Raw genomic sequence first — 20,057 nt, forward strand, 5'->3', positions numbered from 1 at the left:
TACTGTTGCTGAACAGGAAATATTTATTTAATTATCCCTTTCTCTCTATTTGTGTCCTCAACTTATTTTTAAAACTTTCCTCAAATGCTTGTTGATTTTATTATTTGCTTTTTAAATCATTCAGTGTCAAAAGTACATAGTTTAAGTAATTAAATAAGCAGGCATACTTCTCCCCTTCTTGTCTGCTTGATTTAAATTAAATTGCAAGGCCTACCATGACAAATTTTAGATCATCAGCCCAACACTTTGGTATTAAATACCAAACTGACTTCATTTTTACTCTATAACCTTTCTCATTGCCACTTTGCATTTTTCTTCAGTAAACCATCTGTTAGTTAGTGAGTTTTTCAGTTCCTTCATCTTTTCTTTCCCTTGTAGCTGTGAGCACTCCAGTAGATTGCATCATTAGGTTGGGTCCTGTGAGCTGTTTTGCTCTTTTCCAAGTGTCTGATTCAGCAGGCCATAGACCACTGCTTGCCAGAAAATCTCCATTGCTTCTAGGCTGACGCTTGCCTACTGTTTTCGATCGTCTGAGAGATGAGACTTTGTTTGCCAGAACCACAGTTGATAGAAATAGAAGGGTACAGATAAGAAAAAGCACTGCAATTATAATTAAGCAAATTAGCATAGCCATGTTGTTATTGTTTTCCTCACAGACATCCTTTTTGAAAATTTCACTGTGACTTTTGCTTGTGTTTTCAATGCTCTGTACTGTGGGAGAACTCTTCTTGACAACAGAAGGTATATAAAGCTCCTCTTCAGATTTCGAAGTTAAGATGTGAGATGTTGCCATTTCAGGCATGTTTGTAGAATTACCTTTGTAATCTACTGCAGGAGTTACAGGGTTGGTGTTAATGTTTTCATTTTGGTTTCTGCCCATCTTGTCTTGAATAACTGAATCCCAGGCAGTAGTAGTATTAGCCCACAGCTGGGTATAGTTTGCTTTTATTCCAGGGGACAAAGAAAAGACTATTGTCATCAGAAAGGCAAGATGCAGGTAATGTCCTCTGTGTTCCATGTCCATGAGTATGCTGGTTATCTGTTGGGATAGCAATATAATTTGTTAATTTGTGAAATAATAATGGTTCCTAGTTTTGGTAATTGTAGTTACAAGATATTTGAAATGTTGCAAGCTCACACCTAACATTAGTTACCCTGTTTGAATTCCTTCTCAGATGAATTTTTTTCTATTACTCTTAGGCTATATACAAAGAAGAATTTTAATTTCTATTATACTTTTAGGTGCCAGAAGTTAGCATTACAAATAACTACTAATCATTTTAAACCGAATAACATGGCTTGGTATAGTTTTCTGCCTTTTAAGCATGCTGGACTTCTGCTTTGAGTCAGATACTTCTGCTTTTACTCTTTTGATTTCTCCTTTAAAAAAATAAAAAAGGATCGTTCTTACGGAAACTCCCCACCCTCTAATCTGTCACCAATCTTAATAGTAAAGGAGGAATATGGTCTTGAGCATTTTGCTTCATGTATGAAAAGAAAATGCAAATTTTTTTTAATAGAGAGAAGGAAGGAAAGTTGGGTATTAGCCAAAAAAGGTGAACTTCAAATAGGAATTAAAGATATTCTTTTTTCTTCTTAGGTATTTATCTTGAAGCTTAGAATAAAGCTGGTACTTAGAAATATATTCCCAGTATTTATGAAAGCAATTTTATGGTGGTAGTTCTCTCTTTTCACCTCTATTCCCGCTCTATTTCCCCTGACTTACTGTGACTTTCTGAAAGCAAAGGCGTGCCAGGTTTGTCAACCTAAAAATCTGGCAAAACAAAGAAAAAGCAGCAGATTTCTTCTGAGTAATCTCAGAAGTTCAACAAAAGTTATTGGCTTTTTTCAGCATCTTTTATACCTAGTATTTTTTTCTGATTTACCATAATTCTAAAAAAAGAAATTATACTGCAAAATAGAAAGAAATACAGCATCAGGATCTTGGAGATTTAGAATGAAGTGACAGATCATAAACATCTCAGCATATAATTGAAAAGTTGAATTTCAGTTTTGGCTCTGAGCTTCCTGGAAGCCAGTATGAAAAGGGGATAAGTTCTATTCTAAATTCTCATTATCCTACCATGTGATTAAAGGTTTAAATAGAACTGGCATATCTTAGAATTCAGCAGTTCCAGGTACTGCTAACATAGCAGGAAAGATTTATGATCATTATTAAGGTATCTTATAATAATATGCCAGTTTGTCCTGAGCTACTTTTGAAAAGAGTATTTTGTTGTTAGCATTTATTTGAAGGAACTAAAAGCAAAACTAGGTTGTTCTCTTGACATTTACTAAATGAAATTGCCTGGTTAAGAACGCCATGTATTTTATACGGATTCTCCTCAAACTTAAATGTGCATGAGAGTTCTTTTTGGTGTTTTGGTTTTTTTTAATGCAGATTCTGATTTATCAGGTCTAGGTGGGGCGTAAGAGTCTATATTTCTAAACTCACTACCAAGCAACACAGATGCCACTGCCAGTCATGCTTTTGAGCATCAAGGTTTTTTATAAGAAATGGTTATTAGTCATCAGGTAACTTTTGTATACCATTGAAATATAGAAATTAAGAATAATGTGATATGTTGAGTTATACAAACAAAAGTAGGATATAATCAAATGTTCTAAGGTTAAGGTTCCTTTTTGGACTTGACCGTTAGTAGACAGTTAAGGGTACAGTGTACTGGCTTTGTATAAAAGTGTTCAGCTTTAAATTTTAAGTTGAATGACATAAATCTTTGGAAACTTTAAGATTCTTTCACAAAAAGAAATATTCTTGAAATTGGGTTAACAAATAATTTTCATTCTTTTATACTAGGCTGGACTTATACATTAGATACTAAAATGATTTAAAGTGGGTTATTCTTGTCACATTAGTTCACTGACAATATAGTATACATCATAGTATTCGTGCACATTTTAACAGTGCTCACCACGGGACAGAGAATAGGCCCGCTGTTGATTGTCTTCAGCCAGATGTACTGCCGTGGCCAAATAAACAAGCCGCTGACAAAATGAGACTTTCTCTTATCCTCACAAATGCCTGAGAATTGGGGACTGTTTCTACGTCTCTAATTTATGCCATGGAAGCCAGGTTATGTTATCAAAAGTTTTCTTTATCTCTGGTTGTTTTCAATAAAATTTATAATGCCTAAACGTTAGTAATGAGAAATTTATTTTTTTAACCTTTTTTTGATAACAAAACTTCCCAATTCATTTGTGGAGTCCAAACACAGATCCTTCCTAATCCTAATTTAAGACTCCATGTTGATGGTAAATCTTTTCCATTTCTAATTTAAATTTTACATAATAGAACAGAAAAAAAAACAGTATACATTTTCAATCACATGATTCTACTTTGTTAGTGAGCTTCTTAGACACTCTTTGAAAGCACTTCCTCAGTGCTACTCTGTACAAAGTTAGAAGTGAAAAGGCGTAAGAAAAGCCATATATATGACCTACCTTACAAAATGCCTGGTCAAAATCTGATTATAATGTGATTTTAATAACCCACTTCTTTTCTTCTTTTCCTATTTAAGGCAGAACAGACTTGGAGAATATGAACCTTAAAGTAAATCTGCAGTAAAAAAGGATATGTGCAGCTAGTTTTCCACTTTTAAAACCAAACCACAGATGACACATTTCCTTTCTGCTGCAGCTAAAGCACATGTCACAGGGAAAAGGAAAAAAAAACCCTCTAACTTGTCTAGTTAGCCACTGGCATGACAGGAGGCTTTGTAGAACAAATCCCCGCCTCCAGAGCAGGGAGGGTTCTTCGCTTCATTCCCTTTGACCTTATACTCATTCTGTGTGCCTGCTGCAAGCTTTTGAATGATATGGTATTATTATTATTCAAAAGAGGTTTTAAAATGGCATCTTCCCTGAAGCATAAAAATCTTCTCTAAAAATTGTATTTGTATGCTACGGACTGATTGGAAAATGTGAGTTTGGAGTCCTTGGGGTCAGATAATAGAAACAGTGATAACATAACTGACATTTTAAATTGTGAAACTGCAACAATGATTTGAGAAAATATCTAGTAAACTTAGATTATGTGGGACAGAAAATGCTTTTGTGTGGTCTACTGTGTATACATACATACTACCTCGAATGTCCTGTCATCACCTCAAATTCAGCATGTCTAAAATGGACTTTATTTTTTCTTTTAAAGTGGCTACCCCTCATGATCTCCCTGTTCCTGGTTTCTGTTCATAATGCAACATTCTTCGTAATCTCAGAGGCTTGTTATACAACAGATCCTTTTAATTCTTTCAGTCCTGATCTGACTTTGGATCATGTTGGTTCTTCCTTCCTATTTTTGGAATGTTTTCTTTTTTCCTATTTTTACTGTCACAGTAGTATTTTTAAATCTTTATTAGGTCATACTTAGACTACCACAATAACCTTTTTCTAGGCCTGGTTCTTTCGTATATTGTGTATATATCATTTTCTTTGATCATATCACCCCTTCCTTTAAAGGGAAAAAAAAAGTTGAATAATTCCCTAATAGCTATAGCTGTGATTCAGAAATGTTTGTGCACATAAAGATCATATGAGAAGGTTGTTCAAAAACAGTAAAAATTTCCAGGCCCCATTACATAGATTCATATTTAGTAGGTCTGGGCTGGGACCAGGAAACTGTTTTAATCAAGCACCGTAATTGATTCTAATGCCAGTAGTCCACAGAACACATTCTGAGAAATACTGTGCCCCTAGAAGAAAACCCACACCCCTTGGTTGGACAGTTATGGCTCCTTCTTAATTTGGCTATTATGTATTTTCCCAGCTTTATCTCTCAGAATTTATTCCAGCTAAACTAGCTGTTTCCTCAACACATCTCATTACCACTTTACCTCTTTCCGTGAGGCCTGCCCAGTCTCTCCTCTTGTTAAGTTCTAGATTCCTCCTACCTTGTTCAGCCGCTGTATCTTCTACGTAGCTTTCACTGGCTGCCCAGTTCCTGTCGGTCTCTCCCTCTTTTGAACTTAATAACAGTATTTTTCTCTGCAGTTCCTTTAATAAGTGATTACATACTACTTCATATCTTTTATGTTAAATATTTCTCTTTTGTTTTAAAATCATTTAACTTGTCATTTTTATCTTTAAAGATTTTTATATAATATAAATTTATATAATTGTACATGCTGATGAGGTACATGGGATATTCTGATACATACATACAATGCGTAATGATCAAATCAGTGTAATTAGGATATCCATCACCCCAAATATTTATCTTTTTTTGTGCATGCTGGGAACATTTCGTATCTTCTCTTCTAGCTATTTTGAAATATACAATAAATTATTTTTAACTCTAGTCACCCTACTGTGAATACTAGAACTTGTTCCTTCTATCTAACTGTATTTTTGTACCCATTAGCCCGCCTCTGGGGTGAAGATATTTAGCTTCCTCTACTTAGTAGTACTATCACCAGAGTTATCAAATACAGAAAACATAGGACCTAAGATAATATAGGTTGTTTGACTTGAAATTCTAGTACCGTTTCTTCAGGGCTTTCTCATGGTCCTCACCATGGCTACTTGCATTCGTTAGCATTCTTTTGGTTTTAAGCAACATATGACCTATATGGCTTAATCAAAAAATGATATTTATTGGCTTATACAACTGAATAATCCAGGGATAAATTTGACCCCAGCAGAGGCTTTACTTTAGCACTTAAATTATATGCCCAGGGTCCCAGTTTCTCTTTTCATTTCTCGGCTCCTCTTCAGTTTCTAGGCAGGCTTTTCTTTCATATCCCAAGATGTGAGCTAGCAACTCCCAGAGCTTTGTAGTCCCTATTTTATAAACCCTGCAAAGTCAAGTCTCAAATCCCAACAGTTTTAGCAAAGGTCCCTGAATTGAGCCTCTTTGTCCCTAGTTGTCTTGATTTGAGTCATGTGTTCCTTGTTGAATCAGTCTCTGGTCAAGGTGGGATAAATGGATTGGCTAAAGCCATTCCACTTCACTCCAGAGCTCCGGGAGGATCATTCTCACCTAAACTGTTCACGTGGGAAGTTTGGTGGGCCAGGAAGCAACCAACAAATACCCACTATCTTCTTCCTTTCTTGACTGAGGGGCAAACTTTTGATTGTTGCATTGCTCAAATTTTTTGAATTAGAGATTTGTCTCTTCTCTTTTACTTTAGCCTTATTTCTCAGTGTCTGAAAAACAACTAATTTAAAAAATGAATCCAGACCTTGAATAATTGTTTTATATTATTCTCTCTAGAAAGCTAATCAGGAAATAAAGAGATAAAATAGATTAATGGCATCTGTGTATTTATTCAGAACTCTGTTAACAATCTGTTATTCTTTTTTGTCATCTTCCTTAGGTTCAAAACTGGGCAAATCAATGGTGACTTGCTGATATATCATGTCTTGCTGACCTTAAAGCCATATTATGCAAAGCCATATGAAATTGTAGTGGACCTTACCCATACTGGGCCTAGTAATCGCTTTAAAACAGACTTTCTCTCCAAGTGGTTTGTTGTTTTTCCTGGCTTTGCTTATGACAATGTCTCTGCAGTCTATATCTATAACTGTAACTCCTGGGTCAGGGAGTACACCAAATATCATGAGCGGCTGCTGACTGGCCTCAAAGGTAGCAAAAGGCTCGTTTTCATAGACTGTCCTGGGAAACTGGCTGAGCACATAGAACATGAACAACAGAAACTACCAGCTGCCACCTTGGCTTTAGAAGAGGACCTGAAGGTATTCCACAATGCTCTCAAGCTAGCTCACAAAGACACCAAAGTTTCTATTAAAGTAAGTTTCAATCTGTTTTGTAAATGACTCATTGCCTTTCTTGACTAACTAGACTCTCTCCTGGTCTCCCCATGTGTCCCCATAGTTGTGTATCAAATGTCAAAGCATTGGCTTCTAGGGGTATGATTCTCTCTTTGAAAACGTCAGGTAAATCTAGATGTAGAAAGACCAAGACTTCTATCTTCATGGAGGTCCTGTAAAAGATATGAGATGTGTACGTTTAACTATAGGTTAGGTTGGAGGCAGAAGAGTGTTGTAGAGAGGCCAGTTTGCTATGTGTCAGTCAAATGGTAGGAATGTGTGGAGAGTGGAAATTACCTAGTGAGAATTCTTCTGACTATTACATGCTTTTTGCAGAGTAAGGAACATCATCCTTCAGGATAAAATCACTACTTTTCTATAGGATTCTTGACCTGTTTTAAAAACAAAATTAATTTTTTTCTGATGTTTTTAGTTTCTTTTAAGAGCATGTATCCCAGTAATTATTGAACCCATTTGAATATGTAATAATGGTAACTCTTCCATAAATGCAAAACATAGTACGTTGGTTGGTTGGTTGGTTGGTTTGTGGAGCCTCTTAGAATTCTACATAATGGAATTTAATTCCTGTGCACTCCACCCTCTCACCACCACTTTCTAGGTTGGTTCTACTGCTGTTCAAGTAACCTCAGCAGAGCGAACAAAAGTCCTGGGGCAGTCAGTCTTTCTAAATGATATCTATTATGCCTCGGAAATTGAAGAGATCTGCCTAGTGGATGAGAACCAGTTCACTTTAACCATTGCAAACCAGGGCACACCGCTCACCTTCATGCACCAGGAGTGCGAAGCCATCGTCCAGTCTATCATTCACATCCGGACCCGCTGGGAGCTGTCACAGCCTGATTCCATCCCCCAGCACACCAAGATTCGGCCAAAAGATGTCCCTGGGACGCTGCTTAATATTGCATTACTTAATTTAGGCAGTTCAGATCCTAGTTTACGGTAAGTTTTTTTAAAAATTCATTTCAACTTTAGTTAGAGTTTGTTGATTTTAAAATGGGACTACTTGGTAAGCTTTTAAAGCAGCCTCTACCTTAATACTGTAAGTTGGAAGGTATGCTGTGTTGGTTAACCAGTGTGACCTCATCAAGTTATGGGGTATTCACATAAACTATGGAATTCCAAATAGTGTGATTCATACTAAACCAATATATGTTCTTTCTCCAGGAAACTTTCATCTAAAACAAATACCATGGCAGATTTTTTTTTTCCAAAGAAAATATCCTTTTTTAGAAAATCTACTCCTAAATTGTTTCCCCTCCTGAGTCTTCTAATTAAGTTTTTCCATGTTTAAAAGTATATCACTATTAAGTTTCCTAACAGTCAAATGAGATTGTCATTGTTTGACAAAGGAAGGCCTGGTGTTCAATAACTCAGTAACATCGTTGCATACTTTGCACTTATGTCACTTAACAGTGTTTTTGAAAGAGATCTTAGGATAAATATGTCGTCATCTGAGCAGAGTGTAATTGATTCTTTTTAGGCTTAGTAATTTGAATGTTGCATGTGGAAAGAGTGTGGTCTGTGGAGTCAGGAGATTTGGTTTAAACCTTGATCTCCTATTTTCTAACTATGTATGATTTTGGGCAAGGTACTGAAGTTCTCGGAGTTCTAGTTTCCTCATTTGTAAAATAAAGGTTACAATGCCTTCCTTATGTACCTACAAAAGTTTAATAAGTGGTATGTGTGGTGGTATAGCAACCTAGCTAATAGTTTGTGCTTAGTAAGTAGTAGTATTTTTTACCCTGCATTTTCCCTCTCTGCCAGCATCTCTTCGTATCCCTTCTCCCCTGTCTCCCCTCTCCTTTTCATGTCAGGATAATTGTTTGTCTCAAGTACTGTAGTACTGTCAAGATTTTTATAGCTGTGAATTCATAGCTTCAGAAAATTTTCCCTGGGTATAACATAGCCCAGGTTTATGTATGCTGAGCTTTCATTATCTCAGAGGGGTCTGTGACACCTACCCCCAGGTTGAAGAAGCCCAATTCTTTATAGCATTTGAAAAATACAGGGTAAAAATCAATGTCAGAATAGTATAACTTAGAATTCATAGGAGTTAATAAAAGATACATAAACTTAGAAGCAATAATATTAACATTCTCCTTTTAGGAAAATGGAGCTTTAAGCCTGCCTTTAATTTCTAATTCAAAGTTCCTTCTTCATAGAAGAATGCCCACAAGTTTCTAATAATTATTAGCCTGAGTAAACCCGTATTCATCTACAGTGACATAAAGCAAGTGACAGCTTCTGCTTTTTGCTAAAGCATGTCATTTCAGAAAAAAAGCCTCTAGGCAGACTTAAATTTCAGTGGCTTTTTTTCCCCCTGTATGATTGTTGCATAAATATATTAGCATGATGAAAGTTCTGAGGTAAGGAAAACTTGAAATTTACTGAGCAGTTGAGCTCTTTCTTTTCCTGGATGGGGGAGAAAAATTAAAATTTTAAAATTGAGTCTCGAGTTTTTTAGGCTGTCTCCTAAAGTGATTAAATATATTTTCAGACATTTGTAAGTAAACTTTGGTCTTCAGGTAGCCTGGATATTACAGTTTTTTGTTTTCACGGGTTGTATATGATACAATGAGGTCATAGAAGGAAAAATGGGGGGACTTAATTATAAGCTAATTTTGTTTTTGATCTCTAAGCTTATAATATAACTTGTAGGACACTCAGAAGGAAATTCAGTAGATACTGATTAAAGATTTTTTTTTTTTTTTTTTTGAGACAGAGTCTCACTGTGTTGCCCAGGCTAGAATGAGTGCCATGGCGTCATCCTACCTCACAGCAACCTCAAACTCCTGGGCTCAAGCAATCCTCCTGCCTCAGCCGCCCAAGTAGCTGGGACTACAGGCATGTGCCACCATGCCCAGCTAATTTTTTCTATATATTTTTAGTTGTCCGATTAATTTCTTTCTAATTTTAGTAGAGACGGGGTCTTGCTCTTGCTGAGGCTGGTCTCGAACTCCTGAGCTCAAACAATCCGCCCACCTCGGCCTCCCAGAGAGCTAGGATTACAGGCGTGAGCCACCGCGCCCGGCCACTGATTAAAGATTTTAACATTCTAATTTGATGAGAGGCCATCTCATTTCTCTTCTTATGATCCCCATTATAACTGGATCTAGCAGGGGAGGGAACCACAATTTGAGTTTTGGCCTTACTAAAAGCACGATATGCCTTGTTCTAAGTTTCTTTCTATTGATCCACCTTAGGACCATAAACCCCTCATGTTTTAGTCCCAGTAAAATGTCTGTTAGGTAGACCTATACCCCTCTGTCTTAGACGCCTCATAGTGCTCTTTGTGGTAATGTCAAGAATTTACCTTTTTAAAAAAATCCCTAAATGATCAAGTGGTATTTTGGTTTTACCATAGAATCATAATGTCTCTAATCATAAAATTTAAAAATAGTCGACTATGCTTTGTAATAGAATCACAAGTTGTATATTATGAAAAATTTTTGGAATTGTAAGGAAAAGTACGTTTTAAAACAACTTCATTTGTGTTTTCTCCTAGGTCAGCTGCCTATAATCTTCTGTGTGCCTTAACTTGTACCTTTAATTTAAAAATCGAGGGCCAGTTACTAGAGACATCAGGTTTATGTATCCCTGCCAACAACACCCTCTTTATTGTCTCTATTAGTAAGACACTGGCAGCCAATGAGCCACACCTCACGTTAGAATTTTTGGAAGAGTGTATTTCTGGATTTAGCAAATCTAGTAAGTAATGATAATTTTCTTCAATACTAACAGTATTCTAAGAAAATTCAAAGAAAACCCTTTCATTTCAGAATTTGCCAGTGAAGTCATTCACTTACTATATTTTTACTTTTTTTCCCCCCCCTCTTCTAATTTTACGTCCATGTTACCCTGTAACTGAAGGAACTTCCTGGTAGGCCACATTGAGAAATCCACCGAAATTCTGACAGTAAAAGCAAGGTGGAAGATTTTGGTACCTTAAAATGTCTCTGGACCACTTACAAAGCATTTTATTTTCTTCACTGTTTCAGTTTAATCAGCTTTAGCATTTCTCTTCTTGGCAGAAAATTCCACATGAGTAAAGTAGCCACATTGTCTCCTTGATTTTAGGGAAATAGTCATTTTCTCTTTTCTTCAGGTTGACTTTAAACTACAATTTTATTGTACATGTACAGTACATGAAGAGTGCAGTGGCACATAATATAGGGTCCAGAGTCAGTCCTGACTTGGCTTTAATAAGTCTCATAAATTTAACATCTTTTTATATCTGTCCATCTTCATACTCTGCAGTAGTATAAATGTTGATCTTTTCTCAGCTTATTTCCTGACATTTTCTTCCTTTTCCTCTCTCTCTCCATAATACATAAAATTTTTTTCCTGTGTTCAAACACCTTTCTTGATTTTTCTGTATTAGATAATTGAAAGCTTTAACAATTTATCAAAATTAGGTCACTATTTATGTTTTTTCCCCCAAATAAGAGATGTAGGAGTAAAACTCTAAACAAGAAAATGTGCAAGACTGACAAAACAAGAAAAGTATAAACCTTTGTTGATAGGTATTAATATAAGAAAAGATTTGAGTGAGTGGACAGGCATATTGAATTTCTGCATGAACAGTTCTTCCCAGGTTAGTATAAATTTGATGCAATTCTGTTAGAATAGCCATGAAATTTGAGGATTGAGTATGGACAAATGATTCTAAATTCTACTAAAAGTACAAGAAAAACTAAGAAAATATTGAAAAGAAAGAAAATAGACTTGATGTTATAGTTGTCTGAACACTTCATAATGGTACAATAATTAGAACATGGGTGTTCAAGAATCAGCGATCAGATCAGTTTAAGAGAAAAAATTGGTAAAGAAGCATCACAAACTGATGAGGAAGAGATTAAATCATTTAAGAAACAAGATTGGGAAATGAATTAAGTTAGGTCTTCATCTTCACCATACAGCACAAGATACCAAATAAGTTCTAGCTTTACTTAAGAGTTGAATATAAAAACTAGAACCATTTTTTAAAAAGAACAGAAAAAAGTGAATATTTAATTGCTTTCTAGAGTAAGGATATATGAAGCAAAAACGTGATAAAAGGAAGTAAAGGAAATGGTGAACCGATTTGACTACATAAAACTTCAAAGCATCGCTACTCAAAAAAAAAGTGAAAATTAAAATCTAGGAAATACACTTGGAGCAAATATGAGAAAAGATTAACATCCTGAAACCAAGAGTTCTTATAGATTAGTAAGAAAAATGGATCAACAACATATTACATATAGATCATGCTAAATATTTATATTTTAAGAAGTTTGCTAACAAAATCAAAGAAATGCAAATTGAGAGAATAGTGAGATAACAAATTCAGCTATCAAATTGGCAAGATATTTTAAAAATTCAGTCTTGGTGGTCTGTGGAATTGTGAGCAGAGGCAATTTTTCTAGAAAGCTGTTTAGAAGTGGATATCAAGACCCTTAAGATTATTCATACCTTTTGGCCTCATAATTCTACATTTTAGAATTTATCCTAAGGAATTTTAAGATGTTTCTCATAGCGTTATTTTTTTTTTTTACTTGAAGTTAATCTTGTCATCAGTAAAGTGCCCAGAACTTAAGTGAACAGCTTAATGAACTTTTACATGTAAATACATCACAAAAGTACCTTCCAGATCAAAATACCTAACATTTCCAGCATCCAGAAGGATTCTGTCAGTACCATCCCTTTATCAAGAGTAAACACTATTGTGACCTCTGTTGCCATAGATTTATTTTGCCTACTTTAGAATATCATATGACATATAATAGCAAAAAAATTGAAATAACCAAAAGTCAAACAATAAAGAACTGATTAAATTGTTGGGTTTCAGTTTGGAAGATGAGGAAGTTCTGGAGGTGGATGGTGGTCATGGTTCCACAACAATGTGAATGTTCTTAATGTCACTGAATTGTACATTTAAAAATGGTTATAGTGGTGAATTTATGTGGTGTATATTTTACCACACAATTTTAAAAGTTGTCTTTGAGACTGTAGGTGAAGTATATACAGGAATTTTTATAATCTTTTTGTGTCTTATAAGTTTGAAGTTTTTTCAAATAAAGTTAAAATGTTTTTGGAGAATTTTTAATGATTCATAAATAATCTCAGTATAATGTTTAGTGAAAAATATTCAGAGCATAGTGCATATACAGCATAATCCTAATTTTTGTAGGGGAATGAGGGTGAGTTGTATGTGTGTACATACACACATAAATGTACATTATCTCTGCATAGATTTAAAAGTGTAATGGGAGATGACATGATACACCACTATATTAATATCAGTTTCATTTTTGTGGTGATGCTTTCCTTTTACCAAACTTTCTATGATTACCACATAGTCCTTATATAATGAGAATAAAACTTAATTTTTTAACTAGAAGATAAATGGCTAAAAGGGAGAAAAATAAGACAAAACTTTTCAAATATTGGCTTACTGGCTTTTAAAATTACTTTCTTCAAGGCTGGTTCTCTTTCTTCACATCTGTCTTCAAAAATATATTTGCCAAGTCTCTTTTCTCCAGACCTGCCTCTAGGTAATGGTCTTTATCTTTTACCTTTTCCCCCTCAATTCTTTATATTAAAATAATTGTTGATGTAATTTTCATTGACTATCTATGCTAATAGTGTATTTTTTCCCCAGGTATTGAATTGAAACATCTTTGTTTGGAGTATATGACTCCATGGCTGTCAAATCTAGTCCGTTTTTGTAAGCATAATGATGATGCCAAACGACAAAGAGTTACTGCTATTCTTGATAAGCTGATAACAATGACCATAAATGAAAAACAGATGTACCCTTCTATTCAAGCAAAAATATGGGGAAGCCTTGGGCAGGTATTGAGTTTGCTCGAATATTTATCTAGTATCTCCTTTTTGCAGGTATTTGTCTGGTGCCCACTTTGTGCAAAGCACTGTGCTAAGCACAAGGGATACAGCTGTAGAAAACACAATTCCCTTCTTCAGAAAGCATGCAGACACCCACCCAACTCTTCCTCTGGTTCAAAATTGTAAATGTCTAATGCATGCCTCAGAGCCAGGGTTATTTTAGCAGTCTCCTCCATGGCATAACTATGTAGAATTTAACTGTAGAAATCTAGTGTCATTTCTAGTAAATAGTGCTTTAATCTATCTCCCTACACACCATGGGTGTCAGTAAATGTTTGTTAATGGTATTATTTGGGACACCTGCTTTCACTAATAGTTCTAGCGTAAGAATGCCAATATTAAAATATAGGATATAGGCCAGGCATGGTGGTGCACACCTGTAGGCCCACCTACTCAGGAGTCTGAGACAGGAGGATCACTTGAGCCCAGGAGTTTGAGGTTGCAGTAAGCTATGATGATGCCACTGCACTTTAGCCTGGGTGATAGCGTGAGACCCCGTCTCAAAAAAACAAACCAAAAAACTATTTTATATTGATCATTCATTACTGTCTTAGAAGAGCACAGAGATACTTTGCAAATGAATGAAGATAGTATATATAGAGATTTTTAAATTTTAAATACCAGTCTCTTCATCTCTGAAGGAATCAAGTGAATATCCTCATCCTTTCCTGGATATTCTCTGTTAAATTAACTAAAATCTAGTATTTTTGAGATCTCAGGTAAAATAGAATTTTCATGTTGATTGGGTATTTTTTTATATTTCATGAGTATTTTTAAATTAAAAATTGGTAGAGTGGTTAAAATGTTATTTTTCCCTCTTCCACTAGATTACAGATCTGCTTGATGTTGTACTAGACAGTTTCATCAAAACTAGTGCAACGGGTGGCTTGGGATCAATAAAAGCTGAAGTGATGGCAGATACTGCTGTAGCTTTGGCTTCTGGAAATGTGAAATTGGTTTCAAGCAAGGTAATCACTTTAACTTTGCCTTCTGGACTATGACATAATATAGTTTATAGTCTGTTTTTATTATCAGGAGGTTTTTGTTTTATAATTAGTCATTTTAAAATTAAACAAATTTGTTGTGATAAAACTTTGTTTAAGCCTCATATTTTTTTTTAATTTTGCTTCCTTATAGGTTATTGGAAGGATGTGCAAAATAATTGACAAGACATGCTTATCTCCAACTCCTACTTTAGAACAGCATCTTATGTGGGATGATATTGCTATTTTAGCACGCTACATGCTGATGCTGTCCTTCAACAATTCCCTTGATGTGGCAGCTCATCTCCCCTACCTGTTCCACGTTGTTACTTTCTTAGTAGCCACAGGTCCGCTCTCCCTTAGAGCTTCCACACATGGATTGGTCATTAATATCATTCACTCTCTGTGTACTTGTTCACAGCTTCATTTTAGTGGTAAGTTCCAGGAAAGGAACTTGTGTTTCACCAGTTCCTTTCTCCATTTTACTTCATCTGATTGGTGTAGATTATCTTATTACTGTATGATGGTGCCTTAACACCAAGGTACTAATTTAAGCCTGCAGTAATGGCATGAAATATTATCAAAAAGAAAAATAATAAATTACTTCCATTCCATATCAAGCTTTAGTAAAGATTTTCTGTGTGTATTTGTCATGTAGGCTCTTGTACTTATCACATAAGCAATGATAAATAGTGCCAGTTGATAGTGTTCCATCATTAGCACTAATTTATTGATAAATAGAGCTAAAGCAGTAAGCATTAATGTATCTAGAGGTTTGATTTAGGGAGCATGGTCATGTTATTTTTTTACATGATATTCACATTTTCTAAATTTAAAATGAAACATGGTACTTGAGAATTAAAAAATTAATATCTTCAGCGTCTTTACTTGTTCCATTTTTCTTTTACAGAAGAGACCAAGCAAGTTTTGAGACTCAGTCTAACAGAGTTCTCATTACCCAAATTTTACTTGCTGTTTGGCATTAGCAAAGTCAAGTCAGCTGCTGTCATTGCCTTCCGTTCCAGTTACCGGGACAGGTCATTCTCTCCTGGCTCCTATGAGAGGGAGACTTTTGCTTTGACATCCTTGGAAACAGTCACAGAAGCTTTGTTGGAGATCATGGAGGTATGTAAGGCAAAATTATAAGAAACTCAGTTAAAATCATTTTTAACTTATCAATATATATATAATTCTTCTATACTAATACTGTTTAGAAGAAATATTGGTTTTTTGTGCTGGTTTACACTTAATGCTTAAGTAAAAGCACTTCCATGGGATTATGTACATATATATATTCAGAGTGTCCCTTTTTTTAGGCATGTATGAGAGATATTCCAACGTGCAAATGGCTGGACCAGTGGACAGAATTAGCTCAAAGGTATGTCCTAAATTAAATATAAGTCGTAAAAGTATATATATTGTTGAAAAGATAGATATTACTACGTAATCAATACTTTAATTTTTTATTTAGTATATATAAACATAAATGTTTTTATAAGTTCTGTGGATCTTTTAATTGCAGATTTGCCTTCCAATATAATCCATCCCTGCAACCAAGAGCTCTTGTTGTCTTTGGCTGTATTAGCAAACGAGTGTCTCATGGGCAGATAAAGCAGATTATCCGTATTCTTAGCAAGGTACCTGTCCCTCGTGCTAAATATTTGTAGCTCCCATGTTGTAAAGCACATCTTCCATTTTTCTAAAAGACATTTAAATTTGTGTTTAATAAGTTATCTTATATGTTGCTTATTAAACTTTTAAAAATGGATTTTGATTTTCTTTATTGTAATTCTTTGAAGTAAAGAAACTTTCTCTAAAGATGTCTTTAAAAGAAAGTAAGTATTTTTTCTCTTTGGATAAGCAAGTACCCTTAAATATTTTATTAGTTTTCAAAGTGTTTCATTACATGATAAGACTATAGCCTTATATAAAATTATATAATTTATAATCACTATAATAATGCCTTATATTAGAATATAATATGAACATATCAAAAAATAAGAAACCAAATGTATATTGAGCTAGATACCAAGATCACCATAACATTAGAAATCATTCTAGCACTTAATAAATAAGTAAATGTTCCTGAACTGATTCTGAGATTCAGTTTAGGGGTTAATGTTTTATTTCATTGAAAGTAAAATGAAGAATTCTGTTTTCCTGAAAGGCACTTGAAAGTTGCTTAAAAGGACCTGATACTTACAACAGTCAAGTTCTGATAGAAGCTACAGTAATAGCACTAACCAAATTACAGCCACTTCTTAATAAGGTAATTAACTGTGTACAAAATGAGGGTATTCATTTTGGGTATCAGTGTTAAATGTTATTTTATTTTCTTTCAAAGAGTTCTGAAAATAAGATGAAGTTCTGAAAAGAAGTTATAAAGAAAAAGCTTATAGTTAAAGTAGAACTTTCTGCTTTAAAGTTTAGTTGTTTGAAATAGTTACATTATAGAAAGAATATAAATAGTATGTTCTCAAGTGCTTGTAATTTTTTTTTTGTCTCATCAGTGAATAAGAAGAGATAGGTTTATATAGTCTTAATTCTTTTATCTAATAAATAGTAATTGAGCATCTGTCAGGTACTATCTTAGGTGCTAGAGATACAGTACTGAACAAAGCCTATAAAATTCACTGTTCTCATGAACTTATATTCTGGAGTGGGTGTGGAGGTTGGGGAGTGGATGAATAATAAAGTAAATTAAATACATAATATTTTAGTTAGTGTTTGTTACTGTGGAGCAATGTAAAGTTGGGAGAAGTAGACCTGATCATCTTAAGAATTTTGGTGCTAAATGAAGATGATATTTTTAAAAAGTAAGATGATGTGGCCACTGTCGTAGGATGGTCTGAGCTCATCGCAGCTTTGTGCCCTTAAGCAAGTCATTTAACACGTCTAGACATTATGTTTTCATATTAACAAAAGGAGTAAACTAGACTAGAAAATGGCATGATATTACCTTTCAATTCTAAAGTTGTATAATTCTGTGATTTGAGTACAAAGATATGCCAGACTTGGAAGAGATTACAGAGAAATATTAATAAATACCTATTATGTTCCTGGTTTGGGTTATATGTTCTACAAACATCCTAATTTTATATCATACAAAATAGTTCTCTCATCCCCATCTCATAAGTAAAAATGGGCTCAGAAGGGATAAGTATCTTGTCCAAGGTCACATATCTAATAAAAGACAGAATCATGATTCTCATCCAGTGCTGCCTGACTCTATTTTTTTTTCTTTTTTTTTTTTTCTTTTATCCACTCACCCACTCTTTCCCAGACTCTAAAGTCTATGTATTTTCCCATATACCACAGTGCTAAATGAGGATTACCAATAATAAATACTTTTAATTCAGAGCAGCAAGTGATTACTGTACTTACTGGGTAAGAGTGACAAGAAGTTGAAAAGGTGGGATTTAAACTAACGTTAAAGAGGTAGGTAGGATCTAATGTAGGTAGAGAGAAAGGGAGAGAGTTGAAAGCCTTAAACAGCAATGGTATAGCAGTAGGACTGTACAGGAAGGCTGGGACAGTGGAGCAAAGGTGGGTAGATGATCGTAGTTGTAATGGAGAAACTTTTCAAAAGAGTAGCAAGAGGGAAAGTTGTGAAGATTGTTTAGACCTAATCTAACCTTGAGCATTGTTCAGAAAGGAGTTTGGAAATGTACTGTTTTTAAGCAGATAAGTAATATGACCAAAGCAGGACTTAGATCATTCTGGTGGTGGTGTGCATAGTGAATTGGAGTAGGGAGAAACTGGAGAAAAAAGAATCCACATTTAAAATAAAGAAAGTTGGCATGGGATAATGTCGTTAGCAACAAGAAAAACAACGGATATGTAAGAAACTACTCTAGATGAATCCACAAACCTTGGTAACTAGATTTAGGAATCAAAGAACAGGAGAAGTCAAAGGAGATGCTAGGGTTGTCAGCCCAGCTAACAGTGTCTTTAGTTGTACACATGGAAAAGATGAAGAGCTTACCCATATATTTATCTTGCCCTTATGGGAAGATATTTATGTTTATATTTATCATGCCTTGTGAGAAAGCACGGATAATTTGGGGGGATAGCACACTTCATTTTGTACTACAGTGTGTTTTGAATGAGATTGTCTCATGATTCACCTTATTAACCTGGAACTTGTCTCATTTGCCAGGACTCCCCTCTGCACAAAGCCCTCTTTTGGGTAGCCGTGGCCGTGCTGCAGCTCGACGAGGTCAACTTGTATTCAGCAGGTACCGCACTTCTTGAACAAAACCTACACACCTTAGATAGTCTCCGGATATTCAATGACAAGGTAAGCAAGCTTTCCCTTGGAATTCCTAGATCTCACATTTAGTACTCTTCCCTCTTTTATCATTGCTGTTCTTTTAACATTAGAAGTCCATACATGAATTTCTACAATGCAAGTTATTGTGAGTATAGTTCCTTACCAGCTCATAAAGACCTATTTAAACTTTAATGCGTATTTTCTATATAAAAGTAGCAATAAACAGTATAACCCAATACTAGTAAACAGGATAGGAATAAATAATACTGAGTAGTAATAATAGCTACCATGCCAGGCCCTATGCTAAGCACTATACATTCATTATTTTTAATTTTAATAACCCTAAAGTAGAAGTTAGCATTCTCTCTGCTGTATTTCTCAAATGAAGAAATGATCTAAAAGTAAACTTACTTTTACTGAATAATGCTGCTGAATGAAAAATAGATATAATTAGTAGTAGATAAGGAAGAGAGTCTAAAGGAAATTTTGGGGTACTTAATCTTACAAATTTTTTCTTTTGTCTAATCTTGATTGATTGATTGAGACAGAGTCTCGCTTTGTCTCCCGGTCATCATAGCTCACTGCAACCTCAAACTCAAACTCCTGGGCTCACACGATCCTCCTGCCTCAGCCTCCCAAGTAGCTGGGATTACAGGTGTGCGCTACCATCCCCGGCTAATTTTTCTGTTTTTTTTGTAGAGATCAGGTCTCACTCTTGCTCAGGCTGCTCTCGAGCTACCTGACCTCAAGTGATCCTCCCACCTCAGCCTCCCGTCTGCTAGAATTACAGACATGAGCCACCACAGCTGGCTCTTATCTCACTTTAAAGTATACCATTAGCACCCTTCTTAACATTTGTCAACTTTGATTGGGTTTGGATTTGGGTTCATAGAGAATAGAGGAGGGAATAAAATAGTATGAAATTATGTTCCTTTTGTCACTGGATAAAAAAGGGAAGAGTCTAGGCAAAAAGAGAGAAATTTTTTTTAAAGACAGAATGTGTGTATAACAAGAAATTTGCCTGAAATGAAATTAACTGAGCTATGGGTAGAAAGAAAGAAAGAGGCCGGGCGCGGTGGCTCACGCCTGTAATCCTAGCTCTCTGG

General features: G+C 35.0%; 2 protein-coding genes across 2 annotated transcripts in view; one reads left to right on the forward strand and one right to left on the reverse strand.

Moving 5' to 3' along the window:
* Positions 1–20,057, forward strand: part of NF1 (neurofibromin 1) — a 273,599-nt gene that overhangs the window by 223,873 nt on the left and 29,669 nt on the right. Inside the window, exons 37-47 of the mRNA XM_012648327.1 lie at positions 6,336–6,768; positions 7,409–7,749; positions 10,316–10,518; positions 13,451–13,644; positions 14,523–14,663; positions 14,833–15,112; positions 15,589–15,803; positions 15,995–16,056; positions 16,201–16,315; positions 16,846–16,947; positions 18,838–18,978. Coding sequence (XP_012503781.1) covers positions 6,336–6,768; positions 7,409–7,749; positions 10,316–10,518; positions 13,451–13,644; positions 14,523–14,663; positions 14,833–15,112; positions 15,589–15,803; positions 15,995–16,056; positions 16,201–16,315; positions 16,846–16,947; positions 18,838–18,978 — 2,227 coding nt within the window. The remainder of the gene's footprint in view (positions 1–6,335; positions 6,769–7,408; positions 7,750–10,315; positions 10,519–13,450; positions 13,645–14,522; positions 14,664–14,832; positions 15,113–15,588; positions 15,804–15,994; positions 16,057–16,200; positions 16,316–16,845; positions 16,948–18,837; positions 18,979–20,057) is intronic.
* EVI2A (ecotropic viral integration site 2A) lies at positions 332–3,489 on the reverse strand. The gene is made up of 2 exons (XM_012648326.1): positions 3,463–3,489; positions 332–1,039 (listed from the first exon to the last, which is right to left on the reverse strand). Exon 2 carries the CDS (start codon positions 1,022–1,024, stop codon positions 332–334), a length of 693 nt encoding a protein of 230 aa, XP_012503780.1. The 5' UTR covers positions 1,025–1,039; positions 3,463–3,489.

Source organism: Propithecus coquereli, unplaced genomic scaffold (genome assembly GCF_000956105.1).
Source record: "Propithecus coquereli isolate 6110/MARCELLA unplaced genomic scaffold, Pcoq_1.0 Scaffold281, whole genome shotgun sequence".
NCBI lineage: Eukaryota > Metazoa > Chordata > Mammalia > Primates > Indriidae > Propithecus > Propithecus coquereli.

Bases quoted from the DNA above. Each gene is read 5' to 3' on its own strand.
- EVI2A (XM_012648326.1), bottom strand. From the start codon at position 1,024: ATGGACATGGAACACAGAGGACATTACCTGCATCTTGCCTTTCTGATG.